Source organism: Polistes dominula, unplaced genomic scaffold, assembly GCF_049000335.1.
Source record: "Polistes dominula isolate Pdom_NZ unplaced genomic scaffold, Pdom_raw_medaka scaffold_35, whole genome shotgun sequence".
In the NCBI taxonomy this organism is placed as follows: Eukaryota; Metazoa; Arthropoda; class Insecta; order Hymenoptera; family Vespidae; genus Polistes; species Polistes dominula.
In genome coordinates, this window is record NW_028300968.1 from 1,161,392 (window position 1) to 1,184,713 (window position 23,322).

The 23,322-nt window shown below is 25.9% G+C and overlaps 1 protein-coding gene across 5 annotated transcripts in view; it reads right to left on the reverse strand.

The window, feature by feature from the left end:
• Positions 1-23,322, reverse strand: part of Sap47 (Synapse-associated protein 47kD) — a 53,714-nt gene that overhangs the window by 29,618 nt on the left and 774 nt on the right. For 3 of the 5 annotated variants that reach the window (XM_089173286.1, XM_089173283.1, XM_089173285.1), the window contains exons 2-4: positions 17,897-18,106; positions 15,884-15,978; positions 6,331-6,452 (exon numbers count right to left, since the gene is read on the reverse strand). In XM_089173286.1, coding sequence (XP_089029412.1) covers positions 6,331-6,452; positions 15,884-15,978; positions 17,897-18,106 — 427 coding nt within the window. Of the gene's footprint in view, positions 1-6,330; positions 6,453-7,071; positions 7,623-15,883; positions 15,979-17,896; positions 18,107-23,322 lie in introns of those variants that run through there. The other 2 variants (XM_089173284.1, XM_089173288.1) reach the window with 2 other exon arrangements.

Here is a 23,322-nt window from a genome sequence, read left to right on the forward strand (position 1 = left end):
CTGTATATAAATAAATATATGTATAAATTCATTTGTTGGTTTGTTCACGCGTTAGGAAATAATATTTGCTTTGTAAACCATTTGGGTTATGGTTTGTATAGATGATGATTACCGAACGTGAGCGAAAACGAGCCAAAAATATTGAATTATGTGTTTGTGTGTGTTTGTTGGGTAGGTATACGTGTTTTATTTTTATTTTTTGTTTTGTTTAAGAAGAGAATCATTAGGGGATTAATAATAGATTAAATTTCAAAATCCATGTTTGTGGGGAAATGTGTTTGTTGTAATTGATATATTCTATGGGGAGTACGAAATGATTTTCGTTAGAATACGTTAACCATAATTATTAATATTTTATTATATATATAATAATAATAATATTATTAATATATAATATATTTATAATATTATTATTAATATATTTTATATTATATTATATTAATAATAATTATATATATATATTATATTATTATTATAATAAATATAATATTATTATATATATATATTATATAATATTATATTTATAATAATACAATATAATAGCATATAATATATAATATTAAAAAATGGATAATAAAAGAAATTTACCCTTCCCGGGATTCGAACCCTAACCAATTCGACTTCTAATGACACAGAACGCCGAACCATTGTCGCTACGCTAAAATCATTAATGCAATATTTCTATTATATATTTAACATAGGTGTGCTTGTAATTTTATATTATATTATAAAGTATGTATTTGTGTATATATATATATATACGTGAGTGTATATTTGTCTTATACAAATTTAAAAAAGAAAAAAAGTTGGTTTTTATTTTTATGACGATATATCTCGCGATAAAATTTATTATTACTAATACATTTATTCATGATCTGTAAAATACTGTATAACCTTTTTTTTCTCTCTCTCTTCCTAAAACTATTTTTCATCTAGAAGAAATGAAAATCTAACCGGACGTAAAAAAAAAATGAAAAAAAAAAACAAAGTTGTTTTAAATCATCTTTGCGTGAGTATTATCGGCCTGTTTGAGTCACTCTTTTATATTATGGCTCGCCTTGAGAAATGCACTTGAACAACTAACGGCCCTACGAAGGTCAAGGTTCGAGATATCGATTAGTCACGGACCGTCTCGTCGCAGGGCTCCGTTCTACCATGAAAATAAAAAACAAAATAAAAAAAAAATAAAGAAAAAGAGAGAGAGAGAGAGAGAGAGAGAGTAAGAAAGTGAGTGAGTTGATAATTGTGTTGAACAATTCTAACCTACACGCGTATCAAAATTACAAATACCAATTACATTTACACGTTTTAAGAAATTGATCGTTAAACAAAATTTATTAATGTATTTTTTCGTATAATTAACAATAAAATTAAATATAAATTTTAATTATTTAACATAAAGTGCAATTTTATTTTTATTATTTACTAGCTGTGCATTGGAACGTGTTATTATGGCTCATGTGAGTCATTTAGGTTATGTTCAAACGTTTCGCGCATTCACTGAAATCTATGATCAACAGATGGCGCTGTACTTATCTGTATCTTTTTCGTTTGAATTACATAATTATTTTATAAATAAATTAATGTAACAAAAACCTCGTTGTATGCGAATGCAACGTTGTGTTAGAATTTCAAGACAATCAAGGTAAAGTTCTTTTGAAGATTGCAGATTAGATACAAACAAAATCTACATTTTTATATTTATAGATTTAAAATAATTTTTTTTAGATCTCACTGATAAATCAACGAATGAATAATTAATTGAATAAATAAAAAATAAAATAAAATAAAATAAAAAATATAATTATAACTTTAAATAACTCACGTGACTTTATTAAAAGAATACGAATGATTGATGTGATGATCATAAAGTGTTAATAAGTAGCTCATAATGATTATAAAACTTCTTTTATAAGAATTTCAAATACACACACAAACACACATATATGTATTCACACATTTAACCATTTCGTATTACAACAGAACGATTGAGGAAACTTTGCAAATTGATTTACTCCGGGTTGATTGCATTTAAGTGCCTATGCAAAACGTGTATGTGCGTTTGTTACCAACTCAATCATACTCAGACTCGCCCACACATACACTCTCACTATCTTTGAGTGGTCGTATATGTACGTGTGTTGAACTAGAGCCTAAATTCAATATAGTTGTTACCTAGACCCGTAACCAATGTACGCCGACAAATTGGTATCTCCCAAAATGATTATGTAACGAAAATCATATGTCAGTGATTGTGATAGTAGTGATAGTAGTAGTAGTAGTAGTAGTAGTAGTAGTAATGGTAGTAATAGTAGTAGTGATAGTGATGCTTTGAACTCTGTTTTTGAACATCTACCACATCTATTTGTACATTAATTGACGTATTATGTACTACGACTATGAAACATGATTTGTGTGCGAAACCGATTGATCTCTGTGTACAGGTTCTGAACACAGACACAAATTTGTTGGAAGAATACAAACAAGATTTTTATGGGATATATACTTTGCAAAGATAAATGTTCATGTATATGTATATTCTAAGATAATTGATAAATTATTTGTGGTAATTTGAATTTGAAACCTTTGAAACCCCACTCGAGGATTCCACTACGAAGAAAATTAAAGCAAATTTAATTTAATTTACAACATATCAATTAAGAGACTATTCTTTTTATTTATTTATAATATAATATTTAATATATAATATAATAATATAATATATAATATCATAATATAATAATATATAATATAATAATATAAATAATATATATAATATATAATATAATAATATAAATAATATATATAATATATAATATAATAATATAAATAATATATATAATATATAATATAATAATATATATAATATATAATATAATAATATATATAATATATATATAATATATAATATAATAATATATATAATATATAATATAATAATATATATATTATATATTATATATAATATATAATATAATAATATATATAATAAATAAATATATATATGTATATTTATATAAAATTTAGTTTCTTCAATTTTATCTTCAATTTTTAATTATTATCTTATTCCAACAAGTGGAATAACCATACGATAAAAGAAACATTCAAGTGATAATCGTCGAAAATGTTCAGACAACACCAGTTTCTCTCTCTTTTTGTCGATGTCCGATGTTTTGCTTGCTCACAAAATTCAACTCGCGTATTACCAAACATACAAACATACATTCATATACATATATACATGTGTGTATCTCTCTACTTACACATACCGTGTCTCTTTTCTATTTTACACGCTTGCGCGAGCGCGCGTGTCCATGTATTTCTTTCTCTCTCTCTCTCTCTCTCTCTCTCTCTCTCTTTTCTCTTTTTCTCTCTTTCTAACTCAGATATTACGCCTCGTGCATACAACCGAAGAATAGGGGCAGTTCGTATTGATCCAACCACCACCCCCGGGTTTATTTGAGATCCAACTACGCTAACACACCCAACTCGTACCGTTACTACCACCCCCTCAACCCCCTCAACCTTCTCAACCCACCTTCTCCTCCTCGACTTTCTACTACTCTTCGTCAGCACTATTTCTACATCGACTTTTGGAAAAAAAAAAAGAAAAAGAAAAAAAAAGACAAGAAAAAAAGAATAAAAAATCTTCTAATGATAAGTTTTACGTACGATTTGTTTCGTACCAATACTCCTACAATTTTTCTATTGTCTTTTGTTTTTTTGTTTTTTTTTAATTCTTTTTATTCGATATTTTAGTAAGTATACGAAAGTGTAAACATTTTTAGGCATGTAAATAAAATTGATTAACATGTAAAAATAAATTGGTCAAATGATAAAAATAAATTCGTTATGCGAACTGTTAAAGCTGTTTCAACTGAAAAGATCGTTTTCACAAAAACGAAAGTTAATTCCACAGAAGTTAAGGATTACTATAGGAATATAGGATTATAGGAAGAACGATGTATGTGTATGTGGATGATTGGCTTAGGTACATTGATTCACGAGGACCCGTAAAATCTGATACCTTAGTATAAGCTTTAGGATAAAATCGAACATCGAACGGGTTTGTGATAACCTACATTTCGAGATTTATTGTAACTTTTTCAAAATATCATAAATTAACTTTATACGAACCTTTATAAAAAAAAAAAAAGAATATCAAATAAAAAAATATATATTTATTTTTATTTATTTATTTATTCCAGGTATACCCCTTTAGGGTGTTTACCACGAAGGCCTCCCCTACATGTTCGTTCCCCTTGACAATATACTTCATTCTAATTATGCCCTAATATAATATTAGATATTAATATTAACAATATAAAAACAATATAAAACAATATAAACAACAATAAAAATTGTTATAATATTAAATACAATATATTATAATATATATATTATAATATAATATATTTACAGTTTACTGTTATATATTATTAATAATATTATTATTATATATAATATTTAAATTATAATATTATATTAATATACCTATATCTATATATATAATATAAATATAATTAAAAAATATATATTATATATAATATAAATTATATATTATAATATACAAATATACATATTATATAATTATATAATATATAATATATATTAATAATTATAATTAACATACAATAATAAGAATAATTATGATTAATATATAATAATAAGAATAATAATTATTATCATTATTCCTAATTGCTTGTTATTGTAGTCCCCATTTTTTTTTAAATAAACAATATAATTACAATACAACGAATTTCTCGTAAAATTAAATATTCGGCAAAACTAAAAAAAAAAAAAAAAAAAAAGAAGAGAAACAAAAGAATTCTTCAATTATTGTAAATTGCGAGAGAACGCGATAAAATGGTTAATTAATTTTCACGTTTAGCAATTTCTTGAACAATTTCATTAATAAAATCAAATTAAAACGATCTCGATAATTTGTTTCTTTCTTTATTCATCTCTCACTTTTTTTTTTTCTTCTTCGAAAGTTTTCCCACGTAGAAGTTGTTACGTAGTTTTCACGGTAAAATTGAGTTTTTCATTTATAACGGGGAGAGGGGGGAGGGGGAGGGGGGCCGGGGGAATAATAAAAGAAAGTTTTTAAATGGAATTATCCAATGGGCGGATGTTGGAAAAAAATTTAAAGGATTTCAATAGATCCTTGAAACGCATCCAAGTTTCCAATCTCGACAGATATAAAGTATTATTTCTTTATAGTATTAGTTTTATGTATACATATATATATATAGGAGAAGTTCACATAACCCTGGACACTCATATATCTCAAAAAAATGATAACGTGAACAATTCCAAATGGGGTGAAAGGGGTGCGGAATCATACGATCCAGTTAATCAATGACACTCAAGGAAACATCAGGAGCAGTTCACAATTTCTGTTTTTAGTAGAAAAATACTGCATCCCGTAAGATTCAGATAAATGTTACAGCTACATTTCTGTGTTTAAGTCTTTATGGTATTTGTTAATGTATAAAGAACACCATTATTATTCGTCGTATATGAATGTTGTTGTTGATTTTCAAAACGGATTAGGTATAGATCACGTAATGTTCCTATTATCCTGTCCCCTAGTACCGGACAAAACTAGTCCCTTAACGTCGGACAGTGAAAAGTACATTCAAAATAGCAAAAGAAAAGTACGAGTAACAAACCAAAGACGTGAAAGCCAAAGGAAGAAGTGAAGTCAAAGGGGAAACAAGCCAATGGAGTAAAAGCTAAGGGAAAAAGTGGAGGATAGAGATAAGAAAAAACAGCTACTAACTGAGATATCTGAAATTGATAGAACTACTTGCGTAGTGTGCTTAGTGGACTACGACGAAGACTGGATACAGTGCTCCAACTGCCATGGGTGAGCTCATGAAGCATGGGCAGACATTTCTGAATGTTCAGACGTCTACATATGTGATTGATGGCGGGATGATTTAAAAATTTCCGGTGGTAGTTGTTCGAAATGAAATCTGTCCAGTACTAGGTGACACTTCCAACAATTGTATATTTTTACAGGAAAAGTTTAATTCTTATTATTTTGAAATATGTTTATACAGAAGTTGTATTTCTGTTGATTCTATAGTTTGTTAACTTTACTAATTAATAAATAAAAAACCGAAACATCTTATGTGTCAGCCATTAGGTGACTTCCTTCCCCTAGATATACATGTTTAATAAACAATATGTATAATGGGCAAGTATTTCATAGATTAATTTTATAAAATATTCAAAAGGGTTTTGTGATCATTGCAAAATATATATGCTTGATAAATTAATAATGAATTATACAAAATAAAAAGAATAATAATAACAACTCACGTTTTCTTCCACCGTTTTCTTGATTTTCACACTGGCTTCGACGACTGTTTTGCCAGCTTTGTTAACAGCGCTGTACAAAAATCCTCCAAGACTTTTCGCACCTGCCAGTGCTTTTGTCGACACTGTAAATTGACACAAAAATGAACAAAAATAATAACATGATAAAAATTCATTTACAATACGTGTAATGAGTTTTGTCAACAAGATTTTCTTTTTTTCTTTTTTTTTTTCTTTTGATAGACGTTACATTTATTCATGAAATGTTCAAAGTCAACATACACATCTTCTATCTCTCTCTCTTTTTATCTTTTTCTTTTTCTTATTTATACAGATATACACTAATGCGTCATTTTGAAATTAAAAAATAAAATGGAAAGATAAAAACAAGAAAAAGAAAGAGAGAGAGAGAGAGAGAAGGAAGGTGGAGGGTGGAGGAATGGTATTTAAGAAATATTATTATTTTATATTTGTATTATTTTATAAATAATTATTATTTATAATTATAATTATATCTTGTATATTTAATATATTATTATTTTTATATTTATATTATTTTATATAAATAATAATAATACTTATAATTAAATTATATTTGGTATATTTAAAAAATATTATTATTTTATATTTATATTATTTTATATAAATAATAATTATACTTATAATTAAATTATATGTATTATATTATATTTAATATTATTATTTTAGAAATAATTATTATTAATTATTTATTATAATAAAAACCTTTGATGATTGTAATTATTCGATCGGATGATTTAACAGTTGATTTGGAATAAGATTGATATTGCCAATCAATCGAATATTTCATAGTGCGCAGCAACATTTTCTTATAATCTTCAAATAATTTTAATTGCAAACCTTTTCTTTTCTCTTCTCTCTCTCTCACACACACTTTAACACTTGTAACACAAAAAAACATTAAAAATACAAAATCAGAAAGTAAACGGATTCGTGTTGTTTGTTTGTCGTAACCAAAATAAAATAAAATAAAAAAAACAAAAATCAAATAAAAAGAACAAAAAACAAACAAATGGCAAATTTGAAAAGGAACGAAAATACGATTAAAAGATGATAATACGTATGGACCATAGAAAACGTTCGTTCATTGGTCATCATCCTTCTATTTCTATCTCTTTTTATAGAAACCGAGGCCAATTTAATCAACCAAATTGAGCTTCGATTTGCCTGGCTTAAATTCTATTGTCTTTAAATTTCCCTCTCTCTTTCTCTCTCTCTCTCTCTCTCCGCCCCCCCTCTCTCTTTCTCTCATTCTTTCTTTTATTATTTGTTAAACGAGTTAACTTTTTAATTTCTTTTTGGGTTTTTTTCTTTGTTGTATCTTGTTTTCATATAACCACTTTTGGTTTTATCCTATCTCAAACTACTCACTCATTTTCTATGTGTGTTTTTATTTTTATTTTTTTTTTTTATTTTTAATTTATTTTCGTCACGCCATCACGTACGAACAACAGTCTTTTCGAATTATTAAAAAAAAATAAAAAATAAACGCAACAAAACCTCGCGAGAACAATTTTTATCAGAACACGCGATAACGTTTTATTCGTTTATTTCTTTTTTCGTAAAAGAAGAAAGAAAGAGAGAGAGAGAGAGAGAGAGAGAGAGAGAGAGATAGAGAGATAGAAAACTTCTTCTCGATCACATTGAAAGTTTCTCGAAACTACTAACGTGACGATGAAACTTGTATGAAAGCACGATGAGTACTAACCAGAGTTATCTAGCAAGAGAAACTAGTTGTAGAGTTACTGTAATATGAATAAAGGATATTAAATGGATAAATGGACGGATTCGTTGTAAGGTTTGGTTGGTTGGTTGTTTGGTTGGTTTGATGAATAAATGAAAGAATGAAAGAAAGAATGAAATAAAGAATTATACAAATATAGATAGCTAGATAAATAGATAGATAAAATGAGATAAACAAGAAAAAAGGGGAATAGGGTGGGAAAGAGAGAGGGAGGGTGGGAGAGAGGGACGGAGGGAGGGAAGAAATCAAGATGATATTCTTACGTATATAGATATAACCGATAAACGATAACTCAGCTAGTGAACACGTGGAAGAGAATGCATTTATCGGCATACACAGTATTACATAGACAATGCAATCGATCTAATCCAAACAGCTGTTATCGATTGTTTAATCGATAGTATTAATTATAGACTAGAAAATATGGTTTGATAGTAGTGGTATGCATGGTAAACATATGGAAAAACGTATTAGAAGTTATTGTATTAGGTGTTGGTTATAACGTTGAAATTAAAACAATGTATTATTAATTTAATTGATTAGTTAAATGATTAGATATTATATTATATATATATATATACATTACTTATTATATTTAGATATTACTTATGTAAGTATATTAAATATACTATATATGTAATAATACTTGCAAGTAATATATAATATAAATATGTAAAATAATATTATATATAAATTATAATAAAGTACGGCTTCGTGGCTCGGTGCTAGGGTAACAGGCTCTTTACACGCAGTATCGTGAGTTCGAATCCTGGCAGTCGCGAAAAAAATATAAAATATTCTATATAATTAATAATACTATATTTTTTATACTATAATAATATTATATAGAAAATATATAAAATAAATAAAATTACTTATATAACAATTTAAAATATATTATATAATTAATAATAATACTATAAATTAATAATAATATTATAATATAATTAATATAATATATATATAATAAATATAAATAATATAATAATAAAATATATAATAATATTTATTATTATATTAATATAATAATAAAAAATATAAATAATAAAATAATATAAAATATAAAATTATACTTGTATAAGTATATAAAAATATATACTACTTTATATAATATAATGAAATTACTTGTATAAGAATATAAAATAATAATATAAAATATTCATATATTCGATATTTTTATGATTAAATATTATTAGGATCAAAAATCAATTTAAAAAATTCATTATACAAATACAAAAACAATTTCCAATGAAATTTTCAAGAGATTTATTTTGTATAAATAAATTGCACATAAACTAAACTAAACTTAACTAAACTAAACAACTATCTATCCAATTCATCTATACATCCATCTAGTCTGTCAATAAAATCCATCTTTACTTTTAAAGAATACTCAAAACTTGCAAACCTGTATTTACTTGTAATACCTGTATTTTCCCTATTACCATGACTAATAAATCCTTTATATTTTCTTTACAGTACTACAAATAAATACTTGTCTATTCCTATTTACCATTTCTTATTACTTTTGCTTATTGCATTCTATGTAAATAAAAAATTTAATTCTTTTAAAAATTGTTTCGAACAATGAACGACAAATTTTCCAATGTAAAATGAAATATAAAAAAAAAATGAAAAAAAGGAGGAGATGATAAAAAATGGTGAATAAAATGTGTTGCATAATAATAAAAAAAAAAAAAAGGAAACTATATAGGAACGTGTCGAAATATTAGAGAAAAGAAAAAAAAGGGATGAGAAGTGGGGGGGGGGAAAGAGAACCAAGGGGATGAGGAGTAAGGGAAGAATTCAACAGAAATTGAATTTGAATTCCAGCGTTGGTTCCTTTTTTTTTATTATTGGACCGATCGATATTGTGTTGGTGAACCCTTTCTCTCTCTCTTTCCCTTTTTTTTTTATTTCGAAAAAAAAGGAAATAAAAAAAAGAGGGGTTGGAAAGAGGGTGGTAGACAACTATAGCAGCATGGATTTCGAAATTGTATGACGTGCCGACGGACTCTTAATCAACGTTGACCTTGCACTTCCGTCTATCGTTGTTAACCTTGTACCAGTTTAACCCCCTCCCTCTTGTTCTGTTTCAAAGAAGAAACGAAATCGTGCGAATTCATAACGATGCAAAACCGAACAAGGATTGAGAAATGTGAAAGACATTTTTTTCTTATGTTTCTTGGGAAAAATTTGGTATTTTTTTTAGTTCGAAGTTTAATCTGTTAATCGGGTGAGACGAATAAATACGTCAATAGTATTGCTTTAAAGCTAAAGGTGCAAACCTCTTTGTAATTTATGTATTAATAAATGAAAAAATATATATTTCATAGTCTCTCTCTCTCTCTCTCTCTCTCTTTCTCTCTCTTTCATTTATTTTATTATTTATTATTTAAAATAATATATTTTATTATTTTAAATAATATATTCTTTTATTTTATTTAATATTTTATTTTATTGAATATGCAAATGTATTTAATTTATATTATATTTATTATACAATTTATTTTATTTTATTGAATATGCAAATATATTTAATTTATTATTTTATTTAATATACAATTTATTAAAATATAATCAAATCGAGAAAAATCGGATGTCAAAAGAAACAAGAAAAAAAGAAAAATAAGAAAATAGTTGATTGGTGGGATGATATAGAAGAATGTTAGTGAAATTGTATGTGTGTGTATGTGTAGAACTCATAGTCGTTGATTTCCGTGAGAAGAGTCGCCCGGGTTGTATGTATTGATCGACGAAGATGGGGGTGTGGGTGTGGGTGTGGGGGTCGAAGTGGGAGTGGGGATGGTGGATGGAGGAAGGGGTTCTCTAACCCATCCCCTTGACGGGGGAGAAGTACGGGCCACTTGCTGACTGGATCTGGTTATATTCTCCTGAATATTCTCCTACTCTTTCCCTGAAAGCTCGTACCTTCGGAAGATAGAGGACCCATCATCCCCCACTACTACTACCAACCCCTCCTCATCATCCCCATTACGAACGAACCGTCCACACAACCAACGTTTTTCTACCTTTTCGAAACGTAGAATAATATTCTCCTCGAGGAGCCGATCAACGTCTTTTCCCATTTCTTTTTCAACACCCCTTTTATCCCTGGGATCGACACAAACCCTCAGCAACGTAGCTACGTGCTTTAGTGCCCCGAGTTAAAGTTAAAAATCAACTTCTTCCTTCTTTATTTTTTTCTTTTTTTTTTTCTTACACTCCTTGAGATGATTGTTGATTTAATTCTCTTCCTGTTCTATCACATTTTGTTTCTTTATTTTTTTTTCTACCCCCTTTGTCGAACAATCGTTCTACACCACGATTAAAATTCTATGTCTCGTTTCCTGTTTTTTTTATTTTTTTATTTGGGACTACAATTTTGTACTACATTTTTTTAATATTATTTTTAACGTACAAATAGGAATTGTTATTTTAATTTTATCCAAAATTTTGGAAGATTGCAATAATACTCAAAGAAAGAAAATTTATTTCGTGATTATTAAAGATAAAAACAGAGGGACAGATATAATATGACAATAACCATACTAATACACCCCCCTACAACCCCTCAAAGCCAAAAGGGCATCCATGAATCTTCTCGTTATTTATAAGGGATTCTTCCAACCCAAAAAGAGAGAGAAGTTGAACCTACATATATATATATATGTATATGTATATAGGAACGTTTAGATGCTTGGCATCACGGGCCAAGGCCAAATCCCTCGACTTTGTTCCGTAACCCTCAGTGGTGTAGCATCCTCGCAACAATTTCCAACACTAACCCCCAACAACTCCCACTCTACCAAACTACCACCACCACCACCAACGCCACAACCAACGCCCACATTCAACCCCCTTTCGTCTTTTTTACCTTTTTATTATTTTGTCACTTAAATTACTTCCCATTTCTCTTCTTTATCTTTATCTTTGTCAACAAGATATTATTAGTTGACTAAGACAATTTATCAGATATCTTTAGTATTAAGTCGAGTCATTAATAACTTCCGCTTTTTTTTATGAGACAAACAATGGCATTTCTGTAACTGATAAATGCACAAAACACTTTTCATGGAGTTTTTTTTTCTTTTTTTGCACTATTTGCATCAGTTGGACGTATTCATTGGATTTTGTTCCAATATTACCTTTAAAAGGTTCGTCAAAGTTGGAAATACGTCCCTGCAAACTCGGTTCGTCTTTTAAGGTTGTATCTCCAGATTTCGGATCGGAATTTCAATTTAAATTATCTTCCGATAATAAATAATATTTAATATGATTTATTAACACGTTATTGACCTGTAACATTGGTCACGTGTAAACCCACCACCCACGTGTTTCCATTGAAAGAACAAAGTGTCGGTCAATGTGTTAATAAATACTGAAAAATAACAAAATGAAAAAGAAATGGAAATAAAGATGGAAAATAATTAAAAAAAAAAAAAAAATTACAGAAAAAAGTTAACAAAAGTTTATTTAAATATATACATTGAAAACTTTTCATTCATATTATATGAAAGTTATTAAGAGTTCACGCACGTACACATAGACATAGACACACACAAAAACACCGACACGAAGTCACCCAATCGAAAACATTTAATCTCTGACTGTATTAATTCTTAATCTTTTTCATTCACGTTGGTGCTATTTAAAATAAATAAATGTTTATTTCTCTCTCTCTCTCTCTCTCTTTTTTTTGTTATTTACTATAAAAAAATAATAAGATTTCCAATAAAAGAAGACCAATAAAAAAAAATCCATCTAATTTTAATACCCACATACAAAATAAAACCAATGAAGATTATAAAATATCTGATAGAACACAGGACCCACTCGAATTTTATAATTAAACAAAAAGATGAATGTAATACGTCACTCAATAAGTCTTTGGTCTGACACATGGTTGACAAACCCATATGATTTTCCTGTAATACTAACCTTTAGACAGCACGTGTTAAAATTTCATAGCATTCTGACCATTAGTTTAGAAATTACAGTCATTTCAGTGACTCCACTTTTGTAATTTTCAAGACAATGAATACCAAGAAATTTAGTGTGTTGATTAGACACTTTTTTGATGAGGAAAAATACTGTTGAAGTCAAACACTGGCTTGATAAGCATTATGGGGACTCTGCACCCAATGAAATCAACTATTATTTACTGGTATGCTGAATTTAAACGCATTCGTACAAGCACAGATGATGCTGAACGCTCTTGGTTGCCCAAATTCGCCAGTTGTTTCGGAAAACATCAAAAATGTGCACAAAATAGTTTTGAAAGACAGTAAAATGAAGTTGCGTGAGATAGTTGACACCTTAAAGATATCAGAAGGTAGTGTCTTTACAATTTGACATGAAAATTTGGGCATGCACAAGTTGCTTTCGAAGTGGGTGCCGTGTTTGCTCACACTGGACCAGAAACAACGACGCATTAACAATGGTTTAATTGAATGAATTACACGTTGAATTGCTTCCCAACCAATCGTACTCTCCAAATTTGGCCCCAAGCGACTACTGGCTTTTTGCAGACATGAAAAAGATGGGTTCAGGGAAAGAAATTTGGCTCAAATGAAGAAGTGATTGCATAAACTGAGGCCTATTTTGAGAGCAAAGACATAAAAGAGAGCATAAAAGTTAGAGGAGGGTTGGAATGAATGTATCACTTTAGAAGGAGAGTATGTTGATGAATAAAGTGAAATTTGTACAAAAACAAAATTGGTTTTTCCTAATTAGATCAAAGACTTATTGTATGACGTGTTATATGTTGCAATTTTTTAAAAGTTGAATTTAAAAGACGTATTTCCGATGAATATTATTCAATCAAATCATTCAATGAAATATCAAATAGAAAAAAATGTTAATACGATTTACGAAGCTTTTTTCTTGAAATATAAATGGTGGTACTAGATATTTCAGAAAAATAGCTCAGGATAAAAAGAGAGAAAAATAAAAGAGAGAGAGAGAGAGAGAGTGAGAGAGAAAAATACCACAAAAGAGTCAACGAGACAAAGAAAGGTATTAAAAGATACAAAAGGTAATTTTATTTTTTCCTGTGGAAATGAGTTAAAGGACATGCTATGAAATATTCTCAACGTATGCTTGTACATAGGGAAGTTTTATAAATCTTAACGTCCTTGTCCACAATTCTATATAATTATGTCGGATAATTATTAGACAGTGGACTAATTGTAAGTATAAAAAAGAAAAAAGAAAAAAGAAAATTAAAAGAATGAATTTTTAGAATTTATTATATATATATTATAATTATTTATATTATAAAATATATAATATATTTTTGTTTGTAACTTGGCACACTATCATAATTATCAACACAATTATTATAATATATAAATGTAAATTTATAATATATTAAATTATAATATAAAATTAATATAACATGTAGGGGGAACCTTCAGGGTAAACACCCTAAATGGGGTATACCTAAAATAAACTTAATTATAAAATTAATATAATATGAATATAATAAATAATAAATATATATAAATTAATATAATATAATAAAAATATAATTATTAATATAAACAAGAATAATAATATAATATTTATACTGTTGAAGAAATTACTTTTATATTTTAAAAATATTTTTTATTTTCATATCAACAAAAAAAAATGAACGACATTTAGAATCCTAGTAATAAAAATGTAGAGAAAGATTTTATTTAATTATTTTAAAAAATTAAAAATAAAGTAAAAAAAAATAAATAAAAATTGTAAATGGAATCGTTGAATATAATTCAACCCCCCCCCATTTCATTCATCTTCTAGTAGCAGTAAATTTTCATAATGACGTTGAGATTCAAACACAAGAGAATTCGGTAACGATTGCATTGCGATTTCTATGAGTTCCTCTGTGAATACTTAAACTACTACTAGATTAGAAATAACGAGATCATTATTAAACGTATTCCCTTGATAAATGGAAAAGGATGGATGGATTATACAATCCTTACAAATGATTTACCTTAAACTAGCCCAAAACTACAAATTTCTTTTGTAAAAATATAAAGATATTGTTTTTTTTCTCTTTTTTCTTTTTCTTTTTAATGAATTAAAAATAAAATAATAAAATTATAAAAATATTATATATATTTATAATATTAATAATTAATAATATATATAATATAATTATATAATATATAATATTGTATATAATATATTATATATATTATTATATATAGCATAGTATATATTATATAATAAATAAATAAATATATATATATATATTTATAAAATATTATATAATATATTATATATATTATTATTATTATTATATATAATTATAATTATTAATATTATGTATATAATTATAATAAATTTAAATGTATATTATAATAATTGTGTGTTGGTAATTATAATAGTGTGCACATTTACAAACAAAAATATATAAAATATTATATATAATTATTAATAATATTTTACATATAATTATATATAATATATATTTAATATAAATATAATATAATTATATTATTATAATTATAATAACAAAAATGTATTACTTTTATCACATATTTCACTGAATTATCTTTAAACATTTGTCCCCATTGAAATAAAAAAGAAAACATTGATTGAACCCAAAGATATCAAAATTGTATCCCATAAAATATTACTTTAGAAAACTAATAAGATTGAAAATATTTTCATTGTATTGTAATTTAATTAGACACACGTTATATGAGAGAAACAGAGTAGTTTATCAATATCCAAAAATAGAACACATTGATATGAATACATCAATGATTAACTTACCAGCACCAAAAGGTTGTTGTCCTTCCTTGTCTTCAGTTGGTGTTCCTCCTAGACTACCAGGACCACTATCTGCTCCTCCAGTTGCACTAGGCCATCAATAAGAGAAAATTTTATTTTATTTATCACCATTCAAAACAATTCATCAACATTCAAGACAAACATATTCAATATGAAACACAATTAAGGGGACCTTCTACTCTGCAATTTAAAAAAATTTATTTTTTTTTTTTTTATCATTTTTCGAATGTATATATATGTAGAAATATTGTGTTAAAATTTCAAAAAAGATCCGATGTCTCTAACTACATTTTTGGTGCCTGAACGTAACTACCTCGGACCGCTTTCCTGAGCGTTCGGCGCGCACGGCCGACTCTTATCTTGTTCAATCCCTTTCTCTTTCAATGTTTATTCAAGCAGTTTTTTTTATTGTAATCTGTATAATCCTTCGTATTGTCAGGTATATTTTTCGGGGATCAGACATAGAGAAATATATAACTGTTTGAAAATGATGATATATAGATTATTAAATTATGATGATGTTAATGGGCTAATAATTTGAATAATACGTGGCCCATTGCTGGGCCCACTAATCGGCCAATGATCAACTACCATTAATCGGCCGATGATCAACTACCATTAATCGGCCAATGATCAACTACCATTAATGGGCCGATAATAAATTTTATTAATGGGCCGATAATAAATGCCGGTAATGGGCCGATAATAAATGCCGGTAATGGGCCGATAATAAATGCCGGTAATGGGCCGATAATAAATGCCGGTAATGGGCCGATAATAAATGCCGGTAATGGGCCGATAATAAATGCCGGTAATGAGCCGATAATAAATGCCGGTAATGGGCCAGTAATAAATGCCGGTAATGGGCCAGTAATAAATGCCGGTAATGGGCCAGTAATAAATGCCGGTAATGGGCCAGTAATAAATGCCGGTAATGGGCCGATAATAAATGCCGGTAATGGGCCAGTAATAAATGCCGGTAATGGGCCAGTAATAAATGCCGGTAATGGGCCAGTAATAAATGCCGGTAATGGGCCAGTAATAAATGCCGGTAATGGGCCGATAATAAATGCCGGTAATGGGCCGATAATAAATGCCGGTAATGGGCCAGTAATAAATGCCGGTAATGGGCCGATAATAAATGCCGGTAATGGGCCAGTAATAAATGCCGGTAATGGGCCAGTAATAAATGCCGGTAATGGGCCAGTAATAAATGCCGGTAATGGGCCGATAATAAATGCCGGTAATGGGCCGATAATAAATGCCGGTAATGGGCCGATAATAAATGCCGGTAATGGGCCGATAATAAATGCCGGTAATGGGCCGATAATAAATGCCGGTAATGGGCCGATAATAAATGCCGGTAATGGGCCGATAATAAATGCCGGTAATGGGCCGATAATAAATGCCGGTAATGGGCCGATAATAAATGCCGGTAATGGGCCGATAATAAATGCCGGTAATGGGCCGATAATAAATGCCGGTAATGGGCCGATGATCAACTATTATTAATCGGCCAATGATCAATTACCATTAATGGGCCGGGGTTAACCATTTTACTTTTATGTTTCAGGTAAGCCATTCTCAAGTTCTGATGGAGCTACCAAAGCACTAAAGTTTGAAGGTGTTTTTTTATACTACTGTTTTTGCAATAAAAAATTAATTAAAATGAAAAAATAAAAATTCATTTATATAGTTTAAGACTCAATTTAACAAACCCAACAACTTTTAGATCGATATCTTTTATAGTTTTCTTGGAAAAAATTCGCGAAAATAGCCTTTTTTTTAGGTGCTCAGAGTAGAAGGTCCCCTTAATATGAAAATTATCTAATTTTGTCTATGATTTGATTCTTTTGGGTTTTTTCTTTAATTGTGTTCTTTCATCATTGATCAAAGATTGAAGAGTTAGGGAATGAAAAATGAAAAATAAGAAGAAGAAGAAGAAGAAGAAGAAGAAAAGAAAAATGATGTAAAAAGTTCAATCATTTAAAATACCTGCTAGCATCGTCGTCCTTAGTTTGTTCTGTCGTGATCTCCTGGGGATCTTGAACATTTTCAATTTCATTTGTTTCCGTTGGTGGTACTTGAGAATTACCATCATTTGGTCCACCACGACTTAATCCAGGAATACCACTGCTGAGCCAGCCAGTCATTTGAGATTTAACACCAACGAGCATATCGAACTTGCTACCTCCTTTTGTGGGACTGTGGAAATAATAAAAAGAAAAAAAGAAATCAAATATCAAGTCTTGATTAACCATAACGTTGATCTGGTACTGGTTTGATATTCATGTCAGGTATTACCCTCATCCAAAACCTCAACCTAAACCTCATCTTTATCCTCATCCTCACCATCTCACCCTCACCTCTACTTATACGAGATAATAGATACTAAAGAAAGATTTATGAAAGGGGGAACAACACTTTCATTCATTCGTGATATTTTTATCCCACGTCAAGATTATTAATAATATTAAATAATATTCTTAGATTTTCAAGTTTATTTTGTTTTATCATTATTATTATATTTATATTAAATAATAATATAATCAATTATTATTCTCGTATATTATTTGAATATAAAATTTCGAATTATTATGGTTAATTTGAAATGCAAATGTAATAGTGTTAAGTCTCATGGATTAAGTTATTTTCTTATAATATAATATCATAAATATTCTATGATTATATATATATATATATATATATATATATATATATATATATATATATATATATATAATAATATATGCCTAGTTTCATATAATATTTAATAAATAATTGAATTATTTTCTAATCAATTTAAAAATGATATATTTTATATTAATGTATATAATCTGTATGATTATTCTTTTTATGGGGGATTCAAGAAATAAATATGTATAGTATTATAATAAATTAAAATAGTATAATAATATTTGTAATTTATATATATAATTATTTTATTTTGTTATATTATATTATATATATATATATATTTTATTCTATATTATATATAAAATAAATATATTAATTATATATAATATTATATAATTTAAATTATAAATTATAATATTGTAATTATTATAATATTATATATAATATTAAAATTTAAATTATAAATTATAATACAATATTATAAATACTATATAATTATAATTATATTATAATTTGTAAATTTGTAATTATATTTGATATATAAATATGTATAGTATTATAAAAAAATAGAAATAGAGTATTATAATATTTATAATTTATAAATATTTAAATTATATATAATTATTTATTTATAGTATATTATATATATATATATAATATTTAATTCTATCTATATTAATTTATAAATATTGAATAAAATATAATATCATAAATTATAAATTTATAATTATATTTAAAATATTAATATATAACATAATTTAATATTATAATTATTATATTATATTAATAATATCTATCATATATATAGTGTGTGTGTGTGTGTGTGTATGAACTATATTTTCATTAATTTAACATAAATCTCCTTTACGTTATAATTTCATTGATAAATAAAATAAGTTACAATAAATACATCAAATAACTAAGTTTCGACGATAATAAATTACAGTTTGAAGTTTCTATCCAATTACTTAAAAGGAAACGATACACCTTAATTAATGAGGTCACGTACAAGGTATTTAAATGCAAGATACATGGAAATCGAGAAAACACGTGTTCTTATCACTTCAATCAATCGTTTCAGTTTCTATTTCTTATCATTCAAAACCAAGTTGAAAATATCCAATTGATTTACAAGAAAAGTAGGAGTAGGAGAAAGGGGATGACACCCCTAATACGGAAATCATCGTTTCCCTTTTAGGGCCACGAAAAACGGAAATCCTACATCGAGTATGATGTCGAACTTTCTCTACCACAGTCGATAACTTTACATAAGTAGTCAAATCGATTATTGACCTAAATCAAATAAAAATGATGTCAGGAAGTTGAAATTCGGTCACTCACCGACAATCTTTTTCTTCTTCTTATTCCTTTTTTTATTTTATTTATTTTTAGATCAGAATTAGTTTGATTTATCGAATGAACAATTATTTAACATTTTTAACTACCATGTTGGTCAGATATGACCCACCATGGTGGTTTTTGATGACACTGGAGGGTATATACGTAGGGGACTCGTATTTATAATAATATTTAATATTTAGTTTATATTATATTTATTAATTTTAATATAATTAATTTTAATATTTAATTTATATTATATTTTTTGCATATATTTATATATTTTAATATATTTAATTTTAATATTTAATTTATATTATATTTATTAATTGTAATATAATTAATTTTCATATTTAATTTATATTATATTTATTAATTTTAATATAATTAATTTTCATATTTAATTTATATTATATTTTTGGATATATTTATATATTTTAATATAATTAATTTTAATATTTAATTTATATTATATTTTTTGATATATTTATATATTTTAATATATTTAGTTTTAATATTTAATTTATATTATATTTATTAATTTTAATATAATTAATTTTTATATTTAATTTATATTATATTTATTAATTTTAATATAATAAATTTTCATATTTAATTTATATTATATTTTTTGATATATTTATATATTTTAATATAATTAATTTTAATATTTAATTTATATTATATTTTTGGATATATTTATTAATTTTAATATAATTTATTTTAATATTTAATTTATATTATATTTTTGGATATATTTATATATTTTAATATATATATATTTATTTATTTTACTATATATATAGTATATCAATTGAATATATTTTATATATATATATATATATATATATATATATATATATTTGAGACCTTGCAATTAAAGTTTTTTTCTTATTTACCTTTCGTTTTTAGTTTTATCTATTTTTTTTTTTTTTTTTTTTTTTTAGTTATATTTATGAATACGTAATACTTTAAACGCCTTGTTATTAATCGTTATTAATATTTGTTGTTATATTTGAAATGTTTTTTAAAAAAAAAAAGACCGTTATAGAACATACAAGTCATAAATTGAACTTTACGTGCTCGTTTTTGAGATATTTCGAAATATATCTTTGAATTTCTTGTTTTTAATTTTTTCTTTTTTCTTTTTTTTTTTGTATTTGCAATATGTAATTTAAATAAACGCATAAATTATACATACATACATATTCATATACTCGAAATTATACGTGTTCGATACATCGAACTCTCGCATGACCAAAAATGTCTGCCTGTAAAAAATCAATGTTACGTTTTGTAACAATCGAGAAAATTGAGTTTCATCTTCGACAAAATGAAATCTTTTTAAAATTTTTTTTATACTCTTTAATGGTTTTCTTGTTTTTTAGTTTTTTTTTTCTTCTTCTATCATCATTTAATACTTTTTTTAAATGATGATGATGATAGTAATTTTGAAATGAATTTTTACTGGTAGGACTTTTAAGTCGCCATTTATTAATATTTTCATTATTTATTGATCGTCGTTTATGATCTTGACATTGGCAATGTTTATTCGTTTAAAAGTCGATTAATTGAAAAAGAAGGTCGTGCGAGAAAGAGAAGAAGTGAGGATAAAGAATGTTTCTTTTATCGATTTATTTTTTTTTTCTTTTTCTTTTTTTTCTTTTTCTTTTTTTTTCTCTTAACCTTTACTACGAGAAATTATATTCACTAGATGCATGGTGTAAACTGTAAAATATATTGGAATGAACTTTCATCGATTTATTTTTTTTTTTATTTTTTTTCTTAATCTTTACTTCTAGAAATTAATTTTCAACTGTAATTTCATCATATTACTGCAAACTATATATATATATATGTGTATGTATTTTTGATATAAATCATTGAAACAGTTTATTTGTTCAAATTCTATGTAATTTCTTGTCCAAATAAAATACTGTAAAAATTAAAAAGTATTATTTATAATAATATATATTATTTTTTTATAAACAAATTACTCCGACAAAATTTTAAATATGAAATTAAATCTATTTATAACAAAAATTTCGTTTACATTTTCACATAATTAAATATTATATTACATACATATATGTATATATGTATAAGGATGTTTCAGTTTTTTTACCTCGACAAAATTTTACAACGGAATATTTTATAAATTAAAATAAGAAAAAAAAAATAAAATAAAATCTTACATGCGAACCATGGGTTTTTATAAATGCTTCATTAAAAAGTTAGAACATGTTTTTTTTTTTTTTTTTTTTAATACATTTTAAACATTTAAAAAGTCCGTGTTCGTATAATACATCTTTTGGTTTATTTTTCTTGATAAAATACGTTAATAAAATGTCGTGAAATATTTTACAGGAAAAATAATGGGCTCATTTGCAATGGTTATTTTTACGACCATCTATACGTAAATTGCATTTTATATTTTAATATTTTATTTATACTATTATTTATATATATATATATATATATATATATAGTATTTATATATAGTATATAATTATTAATTTATATAATATAGTGTATAATATAATTATTATATATATTTTATATTTTTTTTATCTTCCATTATTACATCTTCCTTTATATATATTATATTATATATAATATAATAAAATATATATAATAAAATAATAAATTATAGTAATATATATATATATATAACATAATTATATAAATAAATTAATATATTATATTATATATTATATTATATTATATTATATTATATTATATTATATTATATTATATTATATTATATATATATATATATATATATATATATAGTATGTCAATTGAATATATTATATATATATATATATATATTATAGTATGTCAAATGGAATATATTTTATATATATATATACTATATATATATATATATATATATATATATATATATATATATCCTTTCATTATAATATCGATATCTCGAAAGTAGCGTAGACTTTTGTTGAATTCATTTTTTAATTTATTTTTTTATTTTTTTTTCAAAGTTAACCTCTTTTAGTTATTATATTCAACCGAAACGCGTCATAGTACTTTACGTAAGTACAGTGCTTGAGGGGGGCAGTATCGATCTAATCTAGAAAATATATGTAGAATGGTTGTGGTGTGTTGTGTGTTCCATTGCTTTTAGAAGAAAAAGACGACGATTTAATGAAGCGTATATTTATTGTTCAGTTCACACATACCAGGAGTCTGTTCTTTTCAAATCGTTCGGAATAATACTTCTCTATCCTTTCTTATGGGTTAGAATAAGAGTGTATTATACATATGAAGATCATGTGACATATAATTCGTAAGAGAAACAGACTGACTGTGACAGATAAACTGACTATCTGACTGATATAACCGTAATACGTCTAAACATATATTTTGATTGTCAAGTGTATGTGAATGTAAGTGTATGTGTGTGTGTGTATGTGAAAATGTAACGT